This window comes from Octodon degus, unplaced genomic scaffold (assembly GCF_000260255.1).
Source record: "Octodon degus isolate 3935 unplaced genomic scaffold, OctDeg1.0 scaffold00024, whole genome shotgun sequence".
In the NCBI taxonomy this organism is placed as follows: Eukaryota; Metazoa; Chordata; class Mammalia; order Rodentia; family Octodontidae; genus Octodon; species Octodon degus.
Genome location: NW_004524600.1, coordinates 18,728,506 through 18,752,138, shown reverse-complemented (window position 1 = coordinate 18,752,138; position 23,633 = coordinate 18,728,506). Strand labels below are relative to the sequence as shown.

General features: G+C 41.3%; 1 protein-coding gene across 1 annotated transcript in view; it reads right to left on the bottom strand.

Moving 5' to 3' along the window:
- Utrn (utrophin) overlaps positions 1 to 23,633 on the bottom strand; it is a 522,813-nt gene that overhangs the window by 66,717 nt on the left and 432,463 nt on the right. The window contains exons 59-60 of the mRNA XM_023712207.1: positions 10,113 to 10,174; positions 8,153 to 8,227 (exon numbers count right to left, since the gene is read on the bottom strand). Coding sequence (XP_023567975.1) covers positions 8,153 to 8,227; positions 10,113 to 10,174 — 137 coding nt within the window. The remainder of the gene's footprint in view (positions 1 to 8,152; positions 8,228 to 10,112; positions 10,175 to 23,633) is intronic.

Genomic DNA, 23,633 nt, shown 5'->3' with positions numbered 1-23,633 from the left:
CACCATGCCCAGGCTCAATTGCTCTCTCAATGCGCCCTGGGGGTGGGGCCAGCATGGCAGGCCCCCGAATCCGCTGAGCTATTTGGCCAGCCCTGATATGACTTTTTAAAAGGGTAAAAGTGTCCTAACAGAAAAAGCATAAATCTGCAAGCGCTGAGACTGGTCGAGTATTCCTTGTTGGAAACGCTTGGCTCCAGCTACACTAGAGTTTGGAATTCTTTCTCATCGCAACATTTGCATATATGAGATGAGTGCTCAAGTCTAAATGGAAATTTCTTTGTTTCATGTATACCTTGTAGGCTAAAGATAATTTTTATACACTATTATTATTGCATCTGTATTTTGACTGTAACACATCACAAACGTCAGGAGTAGAATTTTCAACTTGGACTGTCAAGTCAATGCTTACAGAGTGTCCAGGTTTGGGCGCATTTGAATTTGGATTACTGGATCAGGGGTGCTTAGTAGGAAAACTGGAAAAGCCTGCCCAAGGAGCCAGGATTTGAAATGGACAGTGAAAAGTAGAGAAGATACAAGCAATGTGTGGTAGGCAGTTTGAGAGGATAGAACAATCTAAGCGAGTCCAGGAGGCCCTAAGGATGGTGCAGCGCAGTGTACACGTGTGACTCAACCAGAGGCGAGTAATTCCAGAGGGGCAGATACACAGAGCACATGCGCCATTCCCACGCTGCCTCTGGGAGACTGGCAAGAGCCTGAGGAGCCTGTGCACCACAAAGACAAAGTGTTTGTTTGTTTTTAAGAATCTACTCTGAGTCATTCCCGAGTCATTCGTTAGTTAAATGAAAATAAGGAAACAAAGTAGGTTTTCAAAGTATAATGTGTCTATTCATTTACTGAGTGTGGAAATGATCCTTCTAATGGGCATGAAAAGTTAGAGAAGCCCCTAACTTTGCAGTCTGCTCATGGAAAACTGTTCCACAGAACTTGTTCTCTACCTCCATATTTCATATTTTACCATTTCTAAAAAAATTCAGTGGAGCTAGGAACATATAACTAGCTAGTCTATGCCTGATGCAAAAACCACTCCCTCAAAAAATATGACATACATCGACAGTTATCTTAAAATGAACAAATCGCTTCCATTAATTTTTTTCCTGACAACCAAATAACCACTAATTGTGAATTTTTGAGGACACTTATGAAATGTGTTCATGCTGGCTGCCTAAAAAGCCAAGAGTTATTAAGTTGTTTACAATGGAAAAGAGCTACCGTAAAATTATACAGATTAAAATGATTTCTGAAACTACACAAGGGAAGATTTTTTTTTTTTTTTTAAAGAAAAGACAGAAATTTGAACACAAAACATACAAGTCTGGAAAACAGTGCAGTTCACTTCCTTCAGATGTCAAAGACATTATTGGTAAACTTAAGCTGATAAAATAATTTGCGCAAACTTGGCATGAGTTAGAGAAGGCGTCAAAAAGAAACTAAGAAAGACTCATTGACAATTCTCATTGTCATTTTTAAGCTGTTCCTTGGAACCATACATTGTGTTCAATTAGAAAGCTCTGGATAGCAGTAGGAAAATGAATAGGCTACCATGCCTGACAGAGGAACAGTATTTAATAAAGGACAGTAGCTACAGAACTGCAATTCCCCACGGATACAAAGAAACATATTCAAATACTGCCAAAGTACTCGTAAGTCTTCTGAGTTCCAGTAATCATGCCTGCGGCACAGCCCTGCTGAGGATCCCTGCATGGCGTGAAGTGGAAAAGCCCAAATGTCACAAAGGCCATTGTCTGGACCACACTGTCCTCGTCTTCTTCCAGGGAAGTCTCCCTTGTTGTTCACAGTGTAGCTGTGACAGTAATTTACCACATCCCACAGCCCATCATGTCTTTGATTTTCAGTGATTTACTCCGACACTCTGTCTTAGTGCCCAAGCTGAGCACACATCTTCCTGAACTGTGTCACATTCAGCTACCTTTAAAGAACTGACTGCATTTAAAGCACAGAAAATTATCATTTACTCTTTTCAAAGGGAGACAAATGACAGCTCAGTCATGCGGTAAATGAAACAAACAGCGGAATCATTTTCTAAGCAACTTTCAGACTTTCCCTGAATCACACGTAGGGGGCACTGGGGATCAGGTGCAAACGCACCATCATTCCCATCTTGCTGAGGATGACTGCTCTTTAGCACCTAACTGTGGACTCCGCACACTTCCTCAGTCTTCCCCCAGGGCACTGAAGCACTGGCGGTGCTCCACAGCCCTGATGCCCCTACTTGTACCAAGCCTTCTGCTATGACTTCTCCCTGGATGAGAACAGATTCCATTTTCTCCTCTTCTCTAGCCCGCACAGCGGGTGCACATTCCTGTTCCTCAGTTCCCTTGCGTGGTATCTTTTTTTTTTTGAACTTTTCCGATATTATGTTTCAATGAAAGGTCTTGCAGACTGTCCAACTCAGTCTGCAAATCTCAAGATTTCCTTTATCTCTTGCCAGCTTCAGCTTTTTTAAAAAAATGTTATTTAGTATAGGGTCTACAGGGTCTTGCTACACAGATCAGACTCTGATTCTCCTGTTTTCAGCCTCCCAAGCGCTGGGATTACAGGTGTGGGACACCATGCCCAGCCTCAGTTGCTGACTCAGCATGCTCCAGGGGCAGGGCTGGCATGGCATGCTGGGAATCGAACCCCTGTCCCTGAGTCTGCCTAAGCAGCCGCTTTAATCCTGAGCTACCTGGCCAGCCCAGCCAGCTTCGGCTTTGATCACCTACCACCTGAAGCACCGACTCATCCTCGGTCCCTCCCCTTCTGCTCTCCAGGCTGTGCTAGCATGCATCCTCCCCTTGGTCTTACAGCCAAAATCACACAAAACAGGAAGTAGTTGTATAGCTTTCCCTCTATAAAGAAAAGTATTCAAGCATTAAATACAATACTATGAGAGCTTCAGGAACCAGAAAAGATCTCACGACAGACATGACCTTCAAACTGACCAAAGCTGAATTTAAGGAAATTTCTGGATACTGGAAAAATAGCTAAGCCACTCCTTTCAGATTCCATTACTTGATACTTTCCTGATTAGTGGTACAATTTCTATGTGGCTCTATGGCCTGTTACTCTAGGAAACTAGCTTTCATTGTGAAGGGACAGGGCTTCCCTTTGCTTCTCTGCTGTCCCTGTCACAAAAAATTCTTAAAGAATATATATAATACACACATACACACACACACACACACACACACACACACACACACACACACAGCATATATCACACCCAGGGCTGGGGTGCCTTAATCTCAGCATCGCGCCAGCCAATCCCAGCATCATATCCCTGACCTCAGTGTCGCACAATCTAGTTTCAGCCACCTTTGGAAAGCCCCACCTGTGAGAGACTACATGAGGATTTGGGGGATGGCTAAACACGAACAATAATACACAGTTAAAGATACAGGATATTGCTCACACCACAGAGGAGCTTAGAAAATCCTCCTTGCCTCTGGCTCCTTACAGTCACAGCCATTCTTGCTAACCTCCACACCTCACCTTCCATTACTCAAAGTACACACACATACCTGAATAGTGCAACATGCAGGTCAGAAAAGTTTTGGACTGCACAGGAATGAGAACCCGCTGTATGAATTTCTTCTGCCATTTGATTTTCTTCCCTTATAATTCTAACATTCACCATGTTATGCTGATTGTTGTTAGTTCATTTATCTTGCTGTTGTACCCTATCACACTTATGAATATGTCAAAATAAAACAGATTTTATTATTAAAAAATGTTACTATAAAGGCCAGCCAAATAGCTCAGTGGATTAAAGCACCTGCAAGCAGGTGCAGGGGCCAGGGGTTTGATCCCTGGGCCTGCTGTGCCAGCCCCATCCCCGGGGCCCAATGAGATGGCAATTGAGACTGTGCGTGGTGGTTCACGCCTGTAATCCCAGCTCTTGGGAGAATGTAAACAGGCAGATCACTGAGTCAGATCTAGTAGTGAGACCCTTCCCTAAAAAATAAAAAGCTACTATAAATCCTACATGGGTGCATTTCTATATAACAATTTCAAAGTCAAATCATTTGCTTAGTATATTCTAAGTTATATGATGTCCTAAGTGGTAGAAACACTGATTCATCCCTTTCATAGAAGCTTAATTCATTTCGGAGAGACAGACAATAGCTACATACTAAAAATTCTGACACCAACACTGTGCCTTAGTGCTAAAGCCAAGCATGATGTCAAGGTGGGGAGGTAGGGAGCCGATGAGATGCAGAATTTCTTTAAAACCCTGAAGGCAGCCAAAGACCAGAAGGAAGCATGCACAGCGGCCCCCGGGAGAGCACAGGCATGGTGAGGAGGAGCAGCGCCTTTCCAGCAGCAGGAACCCAATATGAACAACATCTGCCTCTTGGGTCATCAGCTAGAACTGTGCGTGCGGACAGCAGAGCCAGGTGAAGGGGGAAACAGATGGGCCGAGCAGGTCGGCTCCATTTCAAGGGCAACAGGAATCCACTGAAAGCAGGAGTGTGCTTCCTCATGCACAGCATTCTGTCCTTAAACCCAAGTTCCTTGAGTGTGGGGACCGAAAGCTCTGCACTTTTTTTGCTCCTGCACCCTCTTGGAGCCCATCTAATGAGCCCATGGTGGTCAAGCAGGGACAGTATGCTGGGCGGGGATTTCCAAAGTGCGGACTGACCTTGACCTCCAGCACTTCTCAAGGGAGACAGGGCACTCCCCCAACACAACTCGGCCAGCCACACCAGGCAAGCATGTGTTGCACAGGTGAGAAGCCATCATTACAGACAATCATAAAGTCCTGCAAAACTTGGAGGCAGGTGGGAGCTTGTAAATGTTTCCAACAGAGGTATGTTTTAAAGAGTATTTGAGTGGAATAAAGGGTTACAGATGGGGAGAAAGGGCGAGGGCATTTCAAGTAAACAGAGATGTTGAAAGAGGAAGCAGCGGATTCCGCATAAACAGGCAACTTGACAAGCGGCAGATGGGTCCAGGCTGCACTGCGAGGAGACGGGCCAGGGGCCGCGAGCCCATCACCTCGCACATCCCAAACACACACAACCCAGCACCCGTCCTTGCCCCTCGCCACTGCTCTTCAGGTAAGGAGCTAGAGCAGTCTCTCTCTGGATCTTTTCACAGAGCTGTCTCTTCAGAGCTGAGAAGAACCGGCGGAAGAAAACCCCAAGCACAGGAACGTGTTTCTCCACCCAGAAGTGTTCCTGGAAACAGGGACTGTGCTCACAAAGATGCGTCAGCGGAGCACTGAGGCTGAGTCACTGTCCTAACTTTACAGCTCATCGGGCCTGGGAAGACCTCCCAGAGCCACTGGCTGGAAACGGGACACGCAGCCCAGCCCTTTTCAGAGCTGCTGTCACCACGGACTGGCCGAGGAGCTCGCACGCACGCCTGCGTGTTCCTAATTATTCCTTGTGCTCTCCCTGCGTGGCCTGGCGCCCCCCCCCGCAGCGTGCTGGCTTCCAGGCCTTGCAGCGCTCATTCTGCGGCTCTCACTGCAGCTACTACGATCTACTGATTAGCTTTGGGGCCGTGCGGAGCAGAGCCCGGGTCACCGCATTCGTACGTTCCCTGTTGATCTGCAAGTGTTTCTCAGACTGCTACACCTGCCTTCCACACAGAAATGAAGCTCTATACATCACTGTTTAATGCTGTTGCGTTGCTCTGTTTTCTCTAGACAATTACACATATCTGTTTGTTCAACTTCCCTTGCACAGGTAGCTTAAAATTGAATGTTAATTTCTTTCTTTTATTTTAGGGAGGGGTCTACTGGGTGCTCAGGGTCTCACTGCTAGATCGGACTCATAGTGATTCGCCTGTTTACAGCCTTCCAAGAGCTGGGATTGCAGGCGTGTGTCACCACACCTAATCTCAAATGCCACCATCTCAGCATGCCCCAGGGGCTGGGCTGGCCCGGGGATTGAACCCCAGCAGCTGTGCCTGTTTGCAGGTGCTTTCATCTGCTGAGCTATTTGGCCGGCCCTTAATGTTAATTTCTACTGACTTTTAAGGAGAAACACTTTCAACCCTAATAAATCATTTTTCTAAGGGTAATTACTAAAGCTTCACTAAGCAGCCTTGGCACACAATGACTTTTAATAAAATGTAGCAAATAAGAATACTTGGAACTATTAAAATTGCCCTATCTTAGACCTACAAGCAAATGCTATTTTCCATATTAACTACCTGATAAAGTCTGTGAGGAACACAGCACAAATAGAATCTAGAGAATTAAAGCTATCTTCCGTTATAAACATTTATAGTTTTACTGACTTTTATGTTATTAACAGGGAGAAATAATTCTTTGGCAAAATGACTATCACAGAATATCACGTTCTTCAATGTGATGCAATGTACCTTTTATAATTCTTTTAAATGTATTTGGCACAGGGTCTCACTATGCAGCTCAGGCCGGTAGGGTTCCTCCTGTTTTCAGCCTCCACAGAGCTGGGATTACAGGTATGCGCCACCATACCTGGTCTCGGAGGCTGGCTCAATGTACCTGGAGGAGGAGGGGCCTGTGCGGCGTGTGGTGCTAGGGACAGAGCCCTGGTTTCTGTGCTTGCCATTTTAACAGTATAATTTACATTTTAACATTATAATTTTTAAAACTTATTTACCATAATTTTATAAAATCACTTTAAAAGAGAACAAAACATGGTAAAAACACACACATACACACATACACACATACTAGGAACAATATAGAATTTCACTAAACAAAATGGTAGGAATTCAACAATGGCTGACACTGTTGGTTTCATATTAGTTGTTCCGATTACCAGATATAAGCAGGCAAAATTAGAAGAAAATTTAAACATTAATTGTTCCTTTCAACACACCAGGAAAAATCAGCAGTACAATTATCCAAGCTGTCCTATATATACTTTCGCCCTTCCTGCTTCTTTTCTTTTCTCCACTCCCTCACCACAGTTGCTCCTTCTCCTTGAACAGTTTCCTTCCCTTTCACAGTATCTGTTGTACATTTCAGATTTTATTTACTCTTAGGTTCTTATAGTAGGGAGACAATACCATGTTTATATATGCAGATCTGATTTATTTCCCTTATGAGTATGGTCCCTAATTACAATCCACCTACCTATAAAAGCCTTGAGTTTACCTTTTTTATAGCTGAGTAATAATCCACTGTATAAAAAATACCACATCTGTTTCATCCATTCCTCAGTTGATTGGCATTTAGGCTGTTTCCAAGATTTAGTTATGACAAACTGAGCTGCTATAAACATGGGCGCACACATATTGCTACATATGATGTTTCTAGTTCTTATGGAAAATTACCCAGGAGGGGAATGGCTGGGTCGAATGAGCCCTCTAGTCCTCAAGAAGCCAAACAATAGCAAATGCTGGAGGGGCTGTGGGGAGAAAGGAACCCTTCTCCACTGTTGGTGGGAGTAGAGACAGGTACAACAACTATGGAAATCAGTGTGGAGAGTCCTTAAAAATACAGATTATCACTCTGAACTCACACTCTCTACAGGAAAAAAAATCCCTGACAATACTAAATGCCTCAAGACTTATTTATTTTATTATTTTAAATGTATTTAGGACAGGGTCTACAGGGTCTCACTACATAGATGGGACTCATAGTGATCCTCCTATTTTCAGCCTCCCAAACACGGGGATTACAGGTGTGCACCACCACGCCCAGTCTCAATCCACATCTCAGCGCGCCCTGGGGGCGGCTCAAGATACATTTAAAGGAAAATAGAGGTATTTCTCTAATTTGCTGGGGTGCCTGTTCACATTCGATTAGAAATGGGACTGATTGGTGTCCCCATACTGTCTGAGTTTACTGAGCAAAATGTTTGGAACACTCTACTTGTAAACAGATACAAAGCACGAGGAAGGCAGTGGCCTAGCGACAGCAGAGTGTTTCAAAAGCTTTCCGTGCCACTTCCTGTGTTTTGGTTAATTTTACCCTCCAGTTAGAGCAGCGTCCATTCATTTGTTTCACTACTACGAGTTGATGGGGCAAATAACGAAGCTTGTGCAAGCCTCAGCCAACCCCCGCAGCAGAGCACCCTGAGAATCAGGCTCTTGCCACAGATGCACCGCCCTTGTCATTTCGCTTTGTCTTAAAAAGAGAAAAAGCAACCGAAAGAATAGAATGATTGACTTTGGTAGAGTAACTCACGGCAAAGTGCTTTCTGCAGTCTTCGGATTTTGATCGCTGTGCGGTAGGCAGAGAAGCGCACGTTATTCAGGTCAGCTGAAATGGAAAAAGGAACAATTTAAACAGCATGCTTATTATTTCGCTTACATTAAATGCCAAGAATATATTTGCTTGTTTTGGAGGATGGAAAAATATACCACGTCTGTCCTTAGTAAAAAAACCTTCTCTTAATTTCACATTTATTTTTGCAAATAATTAAGTGTGGCGATACATGTCAAAGTAGTACGAGGCAGAAAATCATAAGACAGCATTTTCAAACAGGTGATGTGGCTTAACCCAAGGCGTGGCCCTTCGCTGTGCTGCGGTCTCTAAACTGCAGGGCCCTGGAAGGGGAAGAGCCTTACTGCAAGGTCCTTCTGATTTTCCCCACCCTCTTATCTTCCACTCCTCCTTCTCCCCAAAGTAATCAGAATTCTTCTTCCCAAAGCAAGTCACAAAGTCTAGAACTGCTCTTCGCTGAAGTCAGCCATAACATCTAGAAAACTCCCTAACCTTCCCTGTTGTTCCTTGGAGACCTCATGAGACAGGAACCCTGACTGCCACACAGAGAGGCAGTGCAGACGCTGGACAGAAAGACTCACTTGGCTTCCCCTGGAGTCTAACATCATGAGATCAGACCCTTGTCCAATCACACTTTGTGATGGCTGTCAATTCGTCCCGGAACATGTACAGGAAACCATTCTCCCTGGCTCTTCATTCCTCAAGATTCCCACATTCCACAACAACGCTTTGCTTATGCTCGCTATATCTTTCTCTAATTAACCTGTCTTGCACTGTATGACAGATGGGTACAGGATCACACCTTCTGCCCTTATGTGGAAAAAACAAGATGAGGAAAAGAAGATGTAGCTATCATTACAACCAAATCAATTCCTCCGCTACTGATAGAGGGAACTGTCCTCCTCTAGGAGCGTTCCCCCAAGGACAGTAAGTTTTCTGAGCCCAAGCTGCGTCTCATGGCTCATGACAATGGCCTCATGCTGTGCCTCCTTCAGCCTGACCTGTGTGCTTTTTCTGCCCTGCAGTAGATCTGACTGAGACGATCAATATTCCAACCTTAAAAACAACACACACTATGGTTTCCTCCTCTGTGTCTGAAGATGGAGGGTCAGTGACAGCAGAGGCTCAAGAAAACTTACAAATCATCCAAATTCACTACCTCACTTCATAAACTACAGAAAGCAGTGGGATGTTTGGTTTCTTGTTTGTTTTGTTGTTTTTGCTTTTGTTAGTCTCTTGCAATACCTTCTCTTACCCATGTGAAAAGGTATGAAGAAGGAAGTCCAAAGTTTAAGACATAAAAAGCTTATGTGCCTCTTGCTGAAATGAAAATGAGCTGATGCTGCTTGACACTGCTGCCTCCCTCCCTGGTTACCTGGAGAAGAACTAAAACCACCACTGGATCAGTGCCACGGAAGCAGGCTAAGCAAGCAGCTGAAAGCAATGGCTTCTACACATTCAGGCAAGAGGAGGCTCCTCCTCTAAAGTGTTTTCTTGCATGTTTATATTAAAACGAATTCAGCTTTTCATGCCCTAAGCAAAACTGAAATTAGGTTAGATAAATTGATGTATAAAATTTCTAGGTTAAAAGAAAGCTAAAAACAAAATAAAGGCAGTGGATTGAAGTTATATTGTTAATATGTACTTCTTTCAAAACTGAAATGTAAGGTGACTCAGTGTGAGAAAGGTCAAATGTACAGTTCCATTCCTTCTTCCACTCCCACACCTCTGAAGCACACATCCTCTTAAGAAAGGTAATACCTGTGGACTGCATGGCCCTTAGAGTTAGTGCTGTTAAATGTCAATGGCGTGAGTCTCTTGAGGTAAGATGCCACATAAGAAAAGCTGGTGACTACTTTCAAGAATATACAGTTCTTGGTTGTTTGGTTAATCTGTTCCTATTCACTAAAACAACACTCACCAAGGGATTGAAAGAGTTCAGTCATTTTAGGGTGATCCCAGCAGGTTGTCTGTGTCTGATGGCTGAAAAAAAAGAGTAGGCTTTTAAAAACAAGGAAAGATCACAAAACCTAGGCCACACAGAAAATACTCGAATGGAATGGTTTTTCAAAAGTTTAAAGATATATTCTAAATTGTCACCGTATGGATCATTCAGGACTCAACGCTTAATCATTATTTAATATTTGAAACACCAATAACACATTTTATTTGAGTAACCATATTGTGTCAGGACAGGCAAAATTTTCTCATTTACTTGTTATCAAAAGAACTGAAACTAAATATTAAAACCTGGATCAAAAGAGTGACTGTCAGGGATACTTGGCACCCACGGTTAATGTGGTCAAATCTGTACAAGCATGAGAATAAATCCACTCTCAAAAAGCAGACACAGATCCTCACTCAAGATAAATTCTCAGTCAGCAGAAGTGCTGTGAAAAGTCGCTGTCATCTAGAAATCCTAACGGAATTTTCAGAGACTAGAGAAATGAAGAGTCTAGGTCCAAATAACGTGCCACGTCCCAGAAGCTCTTCTCTACCTCGGGCTCCCTCCTCCCTCAGCGCAGGTTTGCTCTTCCCCTTCCTGTGTATGGGGAGCCCCTGCTCCTTGCATGAGGTGTCTCTCATGTACATCTGATTCTACTGTGTTCTACTCAGATTCCGGCAAAAATCAGGAATCTTAGTTGTATATGTACTGAGCTATTTTGCTTACGATCCTTATTACTTTCAAAGCAAGTTTTTATTATTTCCTCTTTTTCTCAAAATTTCAAGACTAATACATACACTAGTTGGAAGTCACTGGGGAATAAGAAGAGGGTAAAACAGATCAACGTAGTGCTTAAAATTGTGTGTGTGTGTGTGTGTGTGTGTGTGTGTGTGCGCAGTAGCTCATAACTTTGATGGATGAGTGGCCTTACATTTAAAAATAGCTTACTGCCCCTTATCTAGGTCAGAAATAGGGTAATCACATGTAATTGTACTCAAAAGACTTCTTAGACAACACTAAGTTCTTCCAAAACTGTTTAGTAAGCTTCCTGAAATAACACAGTATATAAAAGAGATGATATTAAAATATTCATAAGACAAATTTAGGAGAAAGTATTTGTTTTAAAACCTATATAATATGCCAAAAAGGGGGACATGTCCCTGGGAAAAGCACATAATCTCACAGTCACACACACACACACACACACACACACACACACACAGATAATAGAACCCATAGATGATTCACTTTGATAAAGATATAAAGTTTATATTTGAAATTGTTCTGGCAATTCCAAAGCCATAAGCAAAATAACACACAACAGAAAGATCCCATTTCATGATGAGTTGGAAAGCCTGTCTGACTCCGCCTTGCCTGGTTCTTGGCTCTGATGCAGGGAAGCAACGATTTCCACTAGGCTAGAACACCAACAAAACCACCTGCCCTTTCTTTATCTCCACTGTTTTAAACACAGGTCAAGTATTCAGTTGTCAGCTCTAAATTCTTCCTATTCATAGTGTGGCCAAGAACTTGGTAGAAATGCAGAATCAAGAAAGAATATCCTCCTTAATACCAGTAAGAATCAAAGAACCATTTGTAGAAAATCTAGTATAATTTCAGTAATCATCATGGGTTCCCAGTCTTAGCCTACAAAGTCTCAGTTGATCTCATATCTTTTCCCAAGAATACTATCCAGAGACAGGCATCCTGTCGTGATGGAACAAACCAGGGCATGAGGACCAACCTGAAGCTTTCTGAAGTGCAGAGCCAGAGTTTATACGTGAACGACACACATAAGGATGCTTTCTCTAGGAGCACAGATGTGGAGCTTTACCTCACACAACCCCTATGTGCCCATAAGAGGAAAATGCCGTTATTCAGTCAGGCAGAGGATGAGAATCCAGCCTGCTCGCTAATGGCTGTCTTTAGCGCAACTGTGATGTCTTGGAGCGGAGGGAACACACACATTTGGCAAACAGATGGAGGGAGGGAAACGGCATCTCCTTTGTGAATTCAATACCAGTTGATTCATTAGGCAGAACTGCCAACGCTGAAAATAAATACAGCCTCTGGTTATAAAAGTAAAATTGCAGCTTACCAAACAACATAAAATACAGCAGTAGATGCAGTTTGTGGTTGGATTTTCTTTCTTTCTTTCTATTTAAGTGGGGAGAAGTAGTTAGGACAAAATACCCAATGAACCTAAAGGCTCAAACTATTTGATCAGTTGCATGTAGCACGGCCACTCCTGCCAAAATGCTTCCAGTTCTCCCAGCATAGTCGACCAAAGTGGTATCAAAGTACTTCCACTAAAAATCAGCCGAGCTTCAAGCTAATCTCAAATATGAATGGAGAGGGGTAAAACTTAATACTAGGTAGAATGAAGAACTATCATGTAAAATTACCATTGGGTTCCTAAAATCCTCTTTAAATAGGCATGAGACACAGGAATCTGTCTGAGAATATGATGAAAAACGGAAAACGCAGCAAAGCACCACATAATAGTCGAGTTTAAAGTAATAAGGAGAATCGGGACACTTAAGAGGGTGTTGGACCCCTCAGTGCCTGGGTAGGAGGCTTCAGGTGGGGGAAGATAGTGTGCACCCTATAAAGCTTAAATCATCTCTTGGCTTTTTTAAATTCTGCAAACTGAAGAGAACTGATCATAATGTATGACTTGTCCACAGAAATGCAAATTGCATCCCATGGAATGCAGTAATTATTGACCTGTGGCTATTGACTACTTTGTCCGCTTTGCACCTCTTAATAAATCCATCTTGGTATCTGACCGTAAAGGCCAGGAGCTTGGTCTTCTCCTTGGAGACTCTTACAACTTCTTATTGGTTCTCTTGCTAATGAGTGGAATGACTGACATATATGACACATGCCCTTTTTATATTCGTATGAGAGTAAAGAGTTTATCTATTTTGAAAATTATCCTTCAACATACAGGCAGTCTTTCTTTATACTAAACTTTAAATTTTTTAAAAAATTATTTGTTTATTTGGTGCAGGGTCTTGCTACACAGCTTAGACTTGAACTGATCCTCCTGTCTCACCCTCCTCAGGACTGGGATTATAGGCATGGACCACCACACCCAGTTTCACTGGCCAGCATAGCATACCCGGGGTAGCAGGGAGGGAACCCAGGTCCTTGTGCTTGCCAGGCAGGTGCTTAGACCACTGAGCTATCTCCCCAGCCCTACCCCAAACTTTAGACAGGAATTACACACTGGTGGTTGGTATGACTTCTAACAGTGCCCCTCTCCATTTGAGTGTCCTAGTTGAGACAATATGGGGTCTTACACATTATGGGTGTTACTAAAACATGACACCAACCAGGTTAATCAATAGTATACATCTCTACCAGGTGTCATTCAGAATCATACTCTGTTAAGCCACAGAAAGTACAAGATGAACAACATCAGAACACAATGTCACAGTATACAAACAAAACACAAAAGAGTTGCACCATCACTCCTACTAATGAGGCAACGAACCAAAAGGAAAATGTGTTTACTTTTGATGAATTAGTGAGATACTGATTTCCGAGCAAACATCTGCTCTAGGGAAGATATTTTTGAGGCCTATTTGTCCTTATTAGAATAGTCTTATTTTTCCCGTGAAACGTGGAAAAATGACGAGGAGGCCTTCTGCTCCTCCAAAAACTGAGACATGGCCAAACACAGTGACTGTTTACTGTCTGTCCAATTTCATGGCTGACACTGGGTTTTGGAGGTTTGCTACTTATCATTTCAACCCCCTTATAAATTTAAAGGCACAGAAGAAAAAAGAACTAAAGGTGAATGAGTTAATTAAAAACAAATGTAAGAGAAAGAACTGTGTGCACTGCTTTGGAATAAGACAATCAAACAAAAGAAACATTTCCTCCTCACTGTCAGAGTGAAAGATAACACTAGTTTAGGTTGTGCAATATTACAGTGATAGATAATCATGCTAGTGTTCAATTGTATTCGGGGTTGGACAACTCTCCTTTGCAAGATATGTAAATTCAATCTACATTATAATCTCACGATTTTGGTGACAGTGTTATCCTTGACAGATGAAGGAAATTCAAACAGAGGGCACGCAGATAATTTGTCCAAGGTCACAAGCAGAAGACAAGATACCCAGACATAGTGTCTTGATGGTAACTCTGAGCCTTTGTATGGAAGTGTGCTTACAAAATGGAAGGTTATAAAGTATTTCTTAATGAACCTACCCAAGTCTGAGACCGTAGTCCACTGTCATAATCATTACAAACAACCCCATCTTCCTCGCTTCATCTCATGCCTCTCAAAACTCAGGCCTGGATCTGCTCAATTACCACCCTCTACAGAACCCACACAAGTGGGAGAATACAACTGGAGAAAACTGTCCAAGGGTCATCCTGTTTTACTTGCAGAATCTGATTTCAAGCCCACAACGTCCAACTGCTGGTAACTGCACTATATTCCTTGATAAACTTGCTTTGCCAAAACCCAAGACACTCATTTCCTGCTATTTCCTTTTTCCCAAACTAAAAGTAAGCTTCCCTCCCTAGCCTAGAATCCTCTGACTTTATGTCATGCTTCACCAACAAACTAAACATCACCAGCCTAGAATTCCTCCATCTTCCTATGACCAAATCAGTTAACCTCTTCTACCTGCTACCTGGCCTTCCTCTCTCCCTTACTGAGGAACTGTCAACTTCATAAAGGGCCAATTCTTCCCAACGATTTAAAAATTCTCATGCAGCAACCTTCTCTCAGTCACTCTGTACTTGAGAATACAATGCTATAGACCCTGCCACCCTGTCTCCCTCCCCCACTCCCTGTCTCTCTTCCTCTTTCCCACTCTCAAATCCATATTTCCTGCTAGCTATCAGTATCACCCCTTTTCTCTCCTTTACAAATAAAATTTACAAGAGAATTGTGTCCTGCACACATTTTCTCATGCCTCCTTCATCAATCAACCTGCTGATACTTGGCCTCCAATTTCTCTCTTCTACTCAAACTGCTTCTATCACAATTACCACTGAGTGCCATGGTACCAGGCCACTCCACTCCTCACAGAAGGGAGAAAGAAACTTCCTCCATCAGTCATATAGTGCATTTAGAAGGTGTGAGGTAACATGAGGAAAACAGAAGTATCCAGAAAAATGAAATTAACCCAGACAAAATGTTGGCTCTGCTAACATCCACTTCATATATGCTCATAAAAATTATCCACAAGGATCAAGAGTTGCCATCTAACTAATTCTACATTTACGTGGATAAAGGAGTGAAAGCAAATTTTGGCAGTTTGGTATGACATTATTTAAGTAACATCTTCTTAAAGATCTAAGAGTTAGCTATGCCTGTTTTGAACTTTATGGTCTTCAATTTATATTCCTTTGAGGCACGAATATATGAAAAACTGGAGTACCCTGATGGGTCACCCTGACCTTCCCTCTGTGCATGTCCTTGGGGAGTGCTGGGATAGCAGAAGAGGAACATCTGTGGGGAATAACTTACCCTAATCCCCAAGTTATATGCAACTTCTGCAAATGTTTCTCATAAACACTTGCTACGCTTCACTATGCTTGTAAAATTGGGAGAACCCAGACTACAGGTGGGATCTTAAAATACTCTCCTAAAAATACTCATCCCATTTTTCTTGCTACTTTCTAAAGTAGCTCTGGAAGTTCTCTTCTGTGACTGTGTAGTTGTGCTCTCAAGGATGCCACGATGTCTCAACTTTTCTATCAAATAAAAACATTACAGTGCATCCTCAATTCCTCATCTACTTTACCACCAGAGCTGGCGTGGTGTGAATTCTGGCTCCAGATCTGTCAGTCTTTCCAAGGACTCTTTGGAAGGTCTGAGGCGTCGGACAGGGCTGCAAATTTGCTCCCTGTTGTTCTGAGGCTATAGGCTTCATGGACAACTGAGTAGCTACTGTGTAGCTACTAAGTACTAGCTACTGGTTTCTCTAGATCTGCAGGGCATAGATGGCCATTGTGAGGCTCTACTCCTCTGACTATGGGCAACGTGATAAATCCCATTTGTAATTTTGTCTATTATTGGTTCTGCTCCTCTAGAGAACCAGGATGCGCAGAAGCCCACACTTCCTACCCTACCCTACCCTACCCTACCCTACCCTAGGACCAGTCTCAGATTCTCAGTGTGGGAAGGCTGAGACCTTCAATCACTACTACTACAGGGCATGTGCTGTGGCCCTGGCCAGAGGAAGCTCTGTTTGAGGGTGTTAGCATCAGGCTTCTGTTTCCACCACAGTCACATTTTCCTTATGTCTTTCTGTTTTGTGCTTAAAAGCGAAGACTGTCTGGTAGCCCATGTCTGTAATCCCAGCACTTGGGAGGCCAAGGCAGGATGATCACTTCAAGTTTGAGGCCAACCAGCACTACATAGTGGGTTCAAAGCCAGCCTGAATTGCATCGTGAGACTGTATCTCAAGAAACAAAACAAATAAAAGTCAAGGTGAGTTTGTAGCTATTTATTTTTGAGAAAAAAAAATTACTACTTTATTTTTTCCATTTATATGTATATATTTTAAAGCAAGATTAATTCTAATTTTTCTATATGGATGCATAAAGTCTTATTGTATAATTCTGCTTTACAGTCAGCACAGGAAAAGATATTTTATTTACTGTCCAATTTTCAATCTGTTTTATTTATGATAACATCAATGAAAAATTTAAAAATTTAATCTTTATAAAGGCCAGATGACTTCCCTCTGTTTAACAGCCCCACTGCCATCCTTCTTGCTCCAAATGATACACCTACACGAAGTGCATTTCTGGTCCTAAACATCCAATCGCTCAATCCAGAAGCTGCTATAATGCAGCGGAGCTAAGTCACTGACGAGACCCCAAGCCAAGCCCTACTCCGCGGCTCCCGAAACGTGCGGATGCTGTGGTCAGGCCTGACGCGCCCAACTGTCTTTTGGAGACAATGTCAGTTCCGTCTAAGTTATCTCAGCTAATCGGGACACGGCAAATACAACAGGTAGCTTCCAGCAACGGTCTGCAGATCGCTGACCACACACGGCCAGCTGTCTACTTCATTTTCTAAGTGATCAAAGTGTGTTCCTTATCTAAAGCTGTCTCTAAGCACAGGAGATATGTATGTATGTATGTATGTATGTATGTATGTATATATGTATGTATGTATGTATGTATTTATTTATTTTCAGAACTGGGGATTGAACTCAGGACCTTGTACTTGCCAGGCAAGCGCTTATTCTACTGAGCCACCTTCCCAGCCCCCACAGGAGAAATTTAGTGATCCCAAAGTTCTTAAATTTTTTCATAAAGAGATTTTTTTTCTTATCTTCCTATCATCAGACTTGGCTCAGTGAGCTCTTAGTATTTATTTACAATAAAGATACAGTTACAGGCCATTTCGTAGGAAAATAACTTCTCTAGTACCTTTTAATGTTTTGTTTCATTTAGTTCTTTACCATTAAAATCAAAAACATAAGCCCAGATGTGGAAAGAGACTCAAAGCATGTCCTAAGGGATATCCATGCAAAACTCTCGAACCCAAAGGTCACTATCCTCCTCTTGACAAGAAGGAAAAGAGAAATGAAGAGGAAGGCTTACCATTGGAGGAAGGCTTTTGGGGATCAGTGCCTTCATTTTCTGTGTTAATTGTATCATTGCCATGTGCATTTTGTTCTGGGGTAAGTTTTCTATAATCATTAAAGTTTATGTTATACACAGAATGTAGTTAGCTTTGACTTTCCTTTTAGTCTTCCTATTTGGTTTTTCTTTTTCTGTCTTTCCCCTCTGTCCTTATTTAAGGAAGGATAACTCCACCATATTGCCTAGGTGTGGACCATAACTTCCCTAAAGACTTATGCACTCATTTTCTCCTCCAGCCTGTACATAGAGTTCTACCGCGACATATTTATGTAGTGTATACAAACAAACCATCGGAATGGTATAAAGAAAAACTCACTCCTCCAGGTTTCATTTACAACTGTAGACTTCTCCAGCACTTAATGAATTTGGGCAGGGAGAGGATGATCTTAGAAGATGAAAGGGGTATTTAAAAGAGATCTATATCTGGGGACATAGCGCAGTGGCATAAGTGCCTGCCTGGCAAGCACAAGATACTGAGTTCAATCTCTGGAATAATAATAATAATAATAATAATAACAATAATAATACAGATCTATAAGACTTTTAGCGCTATAGAATTATCAGAACAGAAAACAACAATATCAAGAAAATGTAATAGTGCCAGGGAGATGGCTCAGCAGAATAAGGGCTTGCCTGGCAAGCGCAAGGGTCTGGGTTCAATTCCTGGTTAAAAAAAAAAAAAAAAAAAAAAAAAAAGTAATAAATAGAGGAAAATCTTAATTTAGACCTACTCAAAGGGGGATTACAACAAGTGAGAGAAAAGCAACAAAGTGATGTATAGTGATGTATACAGAAGTGGGTGAGTTTCTTCTGGTTAGTATCTTGGCATACAGAGGACTGTCAATTTTAGGGAGTGCTCTACGCACGTGCAGAAGTTACTGACATGTCTACACTGATGCTGAGTGAATGAGACGGTACATGGCACACAGTGCCTGAACTACACCTGTAGTTCAGATTCCAGCGGGATGAGAGAACCCTAGGTCTGCTAAGCTATGATGGTAAAGCCTGGTCCCAGGAGCCGGATAATCATTTGCACCAAGACTAAGCCTTCCTGAAAAGCAAAATACATGGCGTTTAGAGAAGACACAGCAGAGGAAGGAAAAAAAAAAAAAACCAAACACCCTTTCTCCTGGCACCTTCTTAATCTCATTAAACAGCAGGGCTCACCAACAGGGTGATGTGTACACAACCATGTCCATGTTAAGACCCGGGACATCTGGGAGCCAGGGCTGTTGCTTTCTTACTCATGAGTGTGTATCTACATATGGGCAGAAATCTCCCTACTGGAGGACTGGGAAAGGTAGAGAGCTATACTATTTACTGCTTTCTTTCCTAGCCTCCAGCAGGGTTTGTCTGTCAGAGCTTGGAGAATGACATTATCTTATCTGTAGAAAATTACAATAGTCCATTATTAGATTACAGTGTGAAACTTCCTTAAACTTACAAACACAGACTAGCCTGAAGAAAGGTCCATACCAAAGCAGAGCAGGAGACTGGGGCACCACAGGGTCTTAGACAAACCATGCACTTTGTCCTCAGCCAGCCAGCTCAGTTGCTGGTACACAACAGGTATACAATAAATGGTAACAAGTCTGTTAAGTATGAAAGAAAGGCTATTTATTTATATTTCCTCCACTCTTTTTTGCCTTCTTAAATATAATCCTTCATTCTACCCAAATTTTCTATGTGACTCAATATTTTTAGTGTCTGTCTCCAGGATAGGGACTCAGGGCCAGAGCCTGAGCAGGGTGAAACACTGCTTCATTCACATACTGGCTGCCCCAGCAGGCTCTATCTGCACTTAGTAATTACTTAATTAATGTGCATATTATTTACCATAGATGGGAGCAATCACAGAAGCTATTGTTGGGCTATCACCGGGCTATTGGGAGAATTAAAAGAAGTCATCCACACACAGGGTCCAGCCTGGTGCCTGGCAAATCAATACACAAGTTCAATTCATCACAATGCTCACCATTCTCGCATTACAACTATTTATATTTTATAGAATTATTTCTGAAACAACTAATTTGACACACCAGGAAAAATTAACCTTAAGTTTTTATTCATTTCTTTTACCCCTGCAGCAAACTCTCTAGATACTGTTTCAGTTGTAGAAATAAATAATTTGAGTAAAATACAAACAAAAAATGCACAAGGGAAGAGATCTGGTTTTCATGGTAGACTTTTACATATAACGACACAGAAGCCAATTATATTTTTTTTTTTTTTGCGGAACTGGGGATTGAACTCAGGCCCTTGTGCAAGCACTTATTCTACTGAGCTATCCCTCCAGCCTCCAAGAGCCAATTTTAAACTTTCATTATACCTAGGGTACAATGAACTCTCATGGATTAGATTAGAAAATATGAGTTCAGTTTCAGGAAGTCTTTCTTATACTCTGTAAATATAATTTTAAAATGTTTCAATGTAAGAGCTTACTGGATTTTAAATACATCCCAAAGGTGAAGTAGAAAAGCTTATTCCAGGGCCAGTGAGATAGCTTGGCCAACTAAAGTGCCTGCTTAGGCAAATTTAGGCAAGCCCAGGGAGTGCGTTCTCAATCCCCAGCACCACATGGCATGCCAGCCTGGCCCTCACAGCAAGCTGAACAGGCCAGAATCTGGGCATAGTGGTGCATGCCAGTAATCCCAGCACTGGGGAGACTGAAAGCAGGAGGATCACCATGAGTCCAAGGTAGTAAGATGCTGCAACAACCAAACACATTCAAAAAAAGAAAGAAAAGAAAAGTTTATTCTATAGTGTGGTGCTACTGAAAGTTATGGAGTATTAAAGAGGTGGGGCTAGAGGAAGTCTTCCAAGTAATGGCTGGGTACCTCCAAGGGGATTGTGGGATACCTCCTGAAGCCCTTTCTCTTCCTGTCTTTTGCTTCCTGGCCACCAGGAGAGTGCTGTTGCTCTTTTATGCTTCCCATCATGGTAAGCTAAATTCCCACAGAGCCAAGAGCAGTGGGGCAACTGATCTTTTGGAGATTGGTCTGCAATCTCCAAAACCATGGGCTAAAACATTTTTTTCCTGTAAGTTCATTATCTTGGATACTTGTTATTGTGCTGGAAAACGAACACAGAAATAACAAATATAAAACTTACACTAAAATACTCTAACAGTTCAGATATATATTCAGTCACTTTCTAGAAACAAGTACATTTCAAAATACTAGGCAAAGATTGCACACAGAAATGCACCGGGGAAGAATAAAAGTGTATTTTTTAATTAACTTTTAACATTAAAATATGTAATAAAAATATATTTTCCTGGTTCTATCTTCAAACTTGTTGTGCCACTCTACCTTTAGAATGCATACATAAAAGTGTATATTTAAGCACTGAAAACGTCTACTATTTTTACTTCAATATTATTTGTTGGCCAAATTAATATACTCTAATTTGCCTAAGGAAAATTCAATAATATGACAGCCAGGCTAAATTTGTTTTTAACAATTTTTTCTACTTACCAATGCAGCTGAGCAAAAACAAGTGTATATTCAAAGTCTTTTTGTTTATCATTTACTTGTTTATTAATTTATTTGGGTATTAAATTTTGTTTTCATAACAATTCTTCATGTGGAAATAACTGGCCTTTATAATTCTAACCCTGGAGTTTGCTTTTCCTTCTTAATGAGGAAATAAACACTTAAGTTACACAAAACAGCAAGTAATGAAAGCTTTTAATTAAACAAGGAGAATTAAAAACAGGAGACTATGCTTCATATAAATAGGAAGATTCATAAATATTTTAATGTCTTAAAAAGACATTTAACACTTGAATCGTTTTAGTAGGCTTTAGTCCTAAAGGTCTTTATTAAAAATATTAACATATATTCATAACTAAATAGTAGCGCATATATATATATATATATATATATATATATATAGTCAATGAAAGACTCATAGGATTGGCCAATAAGGTATCATGTAAACTTCTAGTCTACTAGTCTGCTGCATAAGAACTTTAAGAGTGAGGAAGAATAAAATCCTACCAGATTCTACAAAAAACTATAAACCCTATAAATTAGAGAAAATGTAACTCAGGCTACTTAACTTTCAGTCATATATAACTGACCTGAAGCTAGACAAATTCCTTTTAGTAGCAGAGTTTACATTAAGACTAGGCTTTAATAGTCTCTAATCAACAAGAAAATCATACATGAATTTAACCAAGACATAGATCTAATATTTTCTTTATCTAGTTAAAACCAAAATCCAGTCTGCATTAAAAAAAAAAATCACATGATGGAAGAGTCTTGGTGAATTCAGACAAGTAATTACAAGTACTCTGCATGTACTTTTAGACATTCTAGTTTTCTACTGTTGCTCCTCTGTGAGCGAAAGTCAAGGTTGGAGCGCCGTGCCCCTGTCTGGAGGGTCTCCAACAATCCCACTTCCTTTCTCTGCCCAGCCTCTCTAGGCAACATGCATTTCCAAGATCGCGGCCCTCGTCCTCCATCTTCCAAGCTCCCAGCCAGCATCTTCCCAGCCCCTGTGCACTCTGACACTTGGCCTTCCTCTTCCACTTTGCAGGTCTCTTCTGATTACAGTGGGACACCAGGACAACCTCCTTAGCCTGAGGTCGGCTGACTTCACCAGACTAACATTCACAGGTTTCAAGGACTAGGGCAGGGGCAGCTTTCGGTGGGGGGAATTATTCTGTCTCAGATTTATATCCACATCTGTATTGATAAATTCAAATTGATATTTATCAGAGCTAATTACAATCCTCTAATACTAGTATCATTATTTAGAATAAAATGTAAAAATTTCTTTTTTTTTTTTTTTGTATTTAGCACAGGGTCTCCAGGGTCTCACTACTAGATCAGACTCATAGTGATCCTCCTGTTCACAGCCCCCTAAGTGCTGGGATTACAGGTGTGCACCACCACAGCCATTCTCAATCGCCATCTAAGCACACCCCAGGGCAGGGCCAGCACACCACACCTGGGGATCGAACTTCTGGCCCCTGAGTCTTGCCTAAGCAGGTGCTTTAATCCACTGAGTTATTTGGTCGGCCCAAAACATAAAAATTTCTTAAAGGTTTAAAATTTGAATTGGATTATCATATCTACTTTCAACAAAGAGACACAAATTTGCCCAGTCTGACTACTTTAAATTCATACTTGTACAAATTAGACATCAACCAACTAATTTGATAACTTGTTCTCAAATTCATCATAACTCAGTATGCATAAACAAAGGTATTAACATCTCATAAGACAATGTGACATATTCCTTATTATATTTATTAGCTAACATGGAAATTATATTTTTTTAACCTAAGGATACATTTCAAACTACAAGAAAATATTCATAGGTGAATACAATATCACTAACATTGATTCCACACACAAATTTCTCCAAGAGAATGGTATCTGAGAATAGATTTTAGCATTGGCATAGGTTTTGTAGATACCATCCTTGGTTTAAAGCATGACAAAAAAAAAAAAAAAAAAGTGTGAATGATCTCCACCAAGTCTGCCTGAGGTCACATCACTCCTATCAAACACAGCTTTCTTCTGACATCTTGGGCACTGTCACAGTTGTGACACTGCACTCCTTACACACAAAAAAGGATCAAATATGATTCATCACTAGACCACATTGTAAGTCAAGACATTTACCAACTCAGACTTCAAGAGACTGTAGGAATAGTAATTTATCATTGTCCTGTGACAATACATATATTAAGCCAAGAATCCAATCCTATTCATACACTACATAAATTATACAAAATTTATAAATTGTCACATGAGAAGCAGAAAGAAGTAGCTAAATTGACAACAAAATAAAGAATGATGAGTCTAAACTAATACTGCAGATAGAATGCCCCAAAGATGAAGAAAATTCAATAAATGA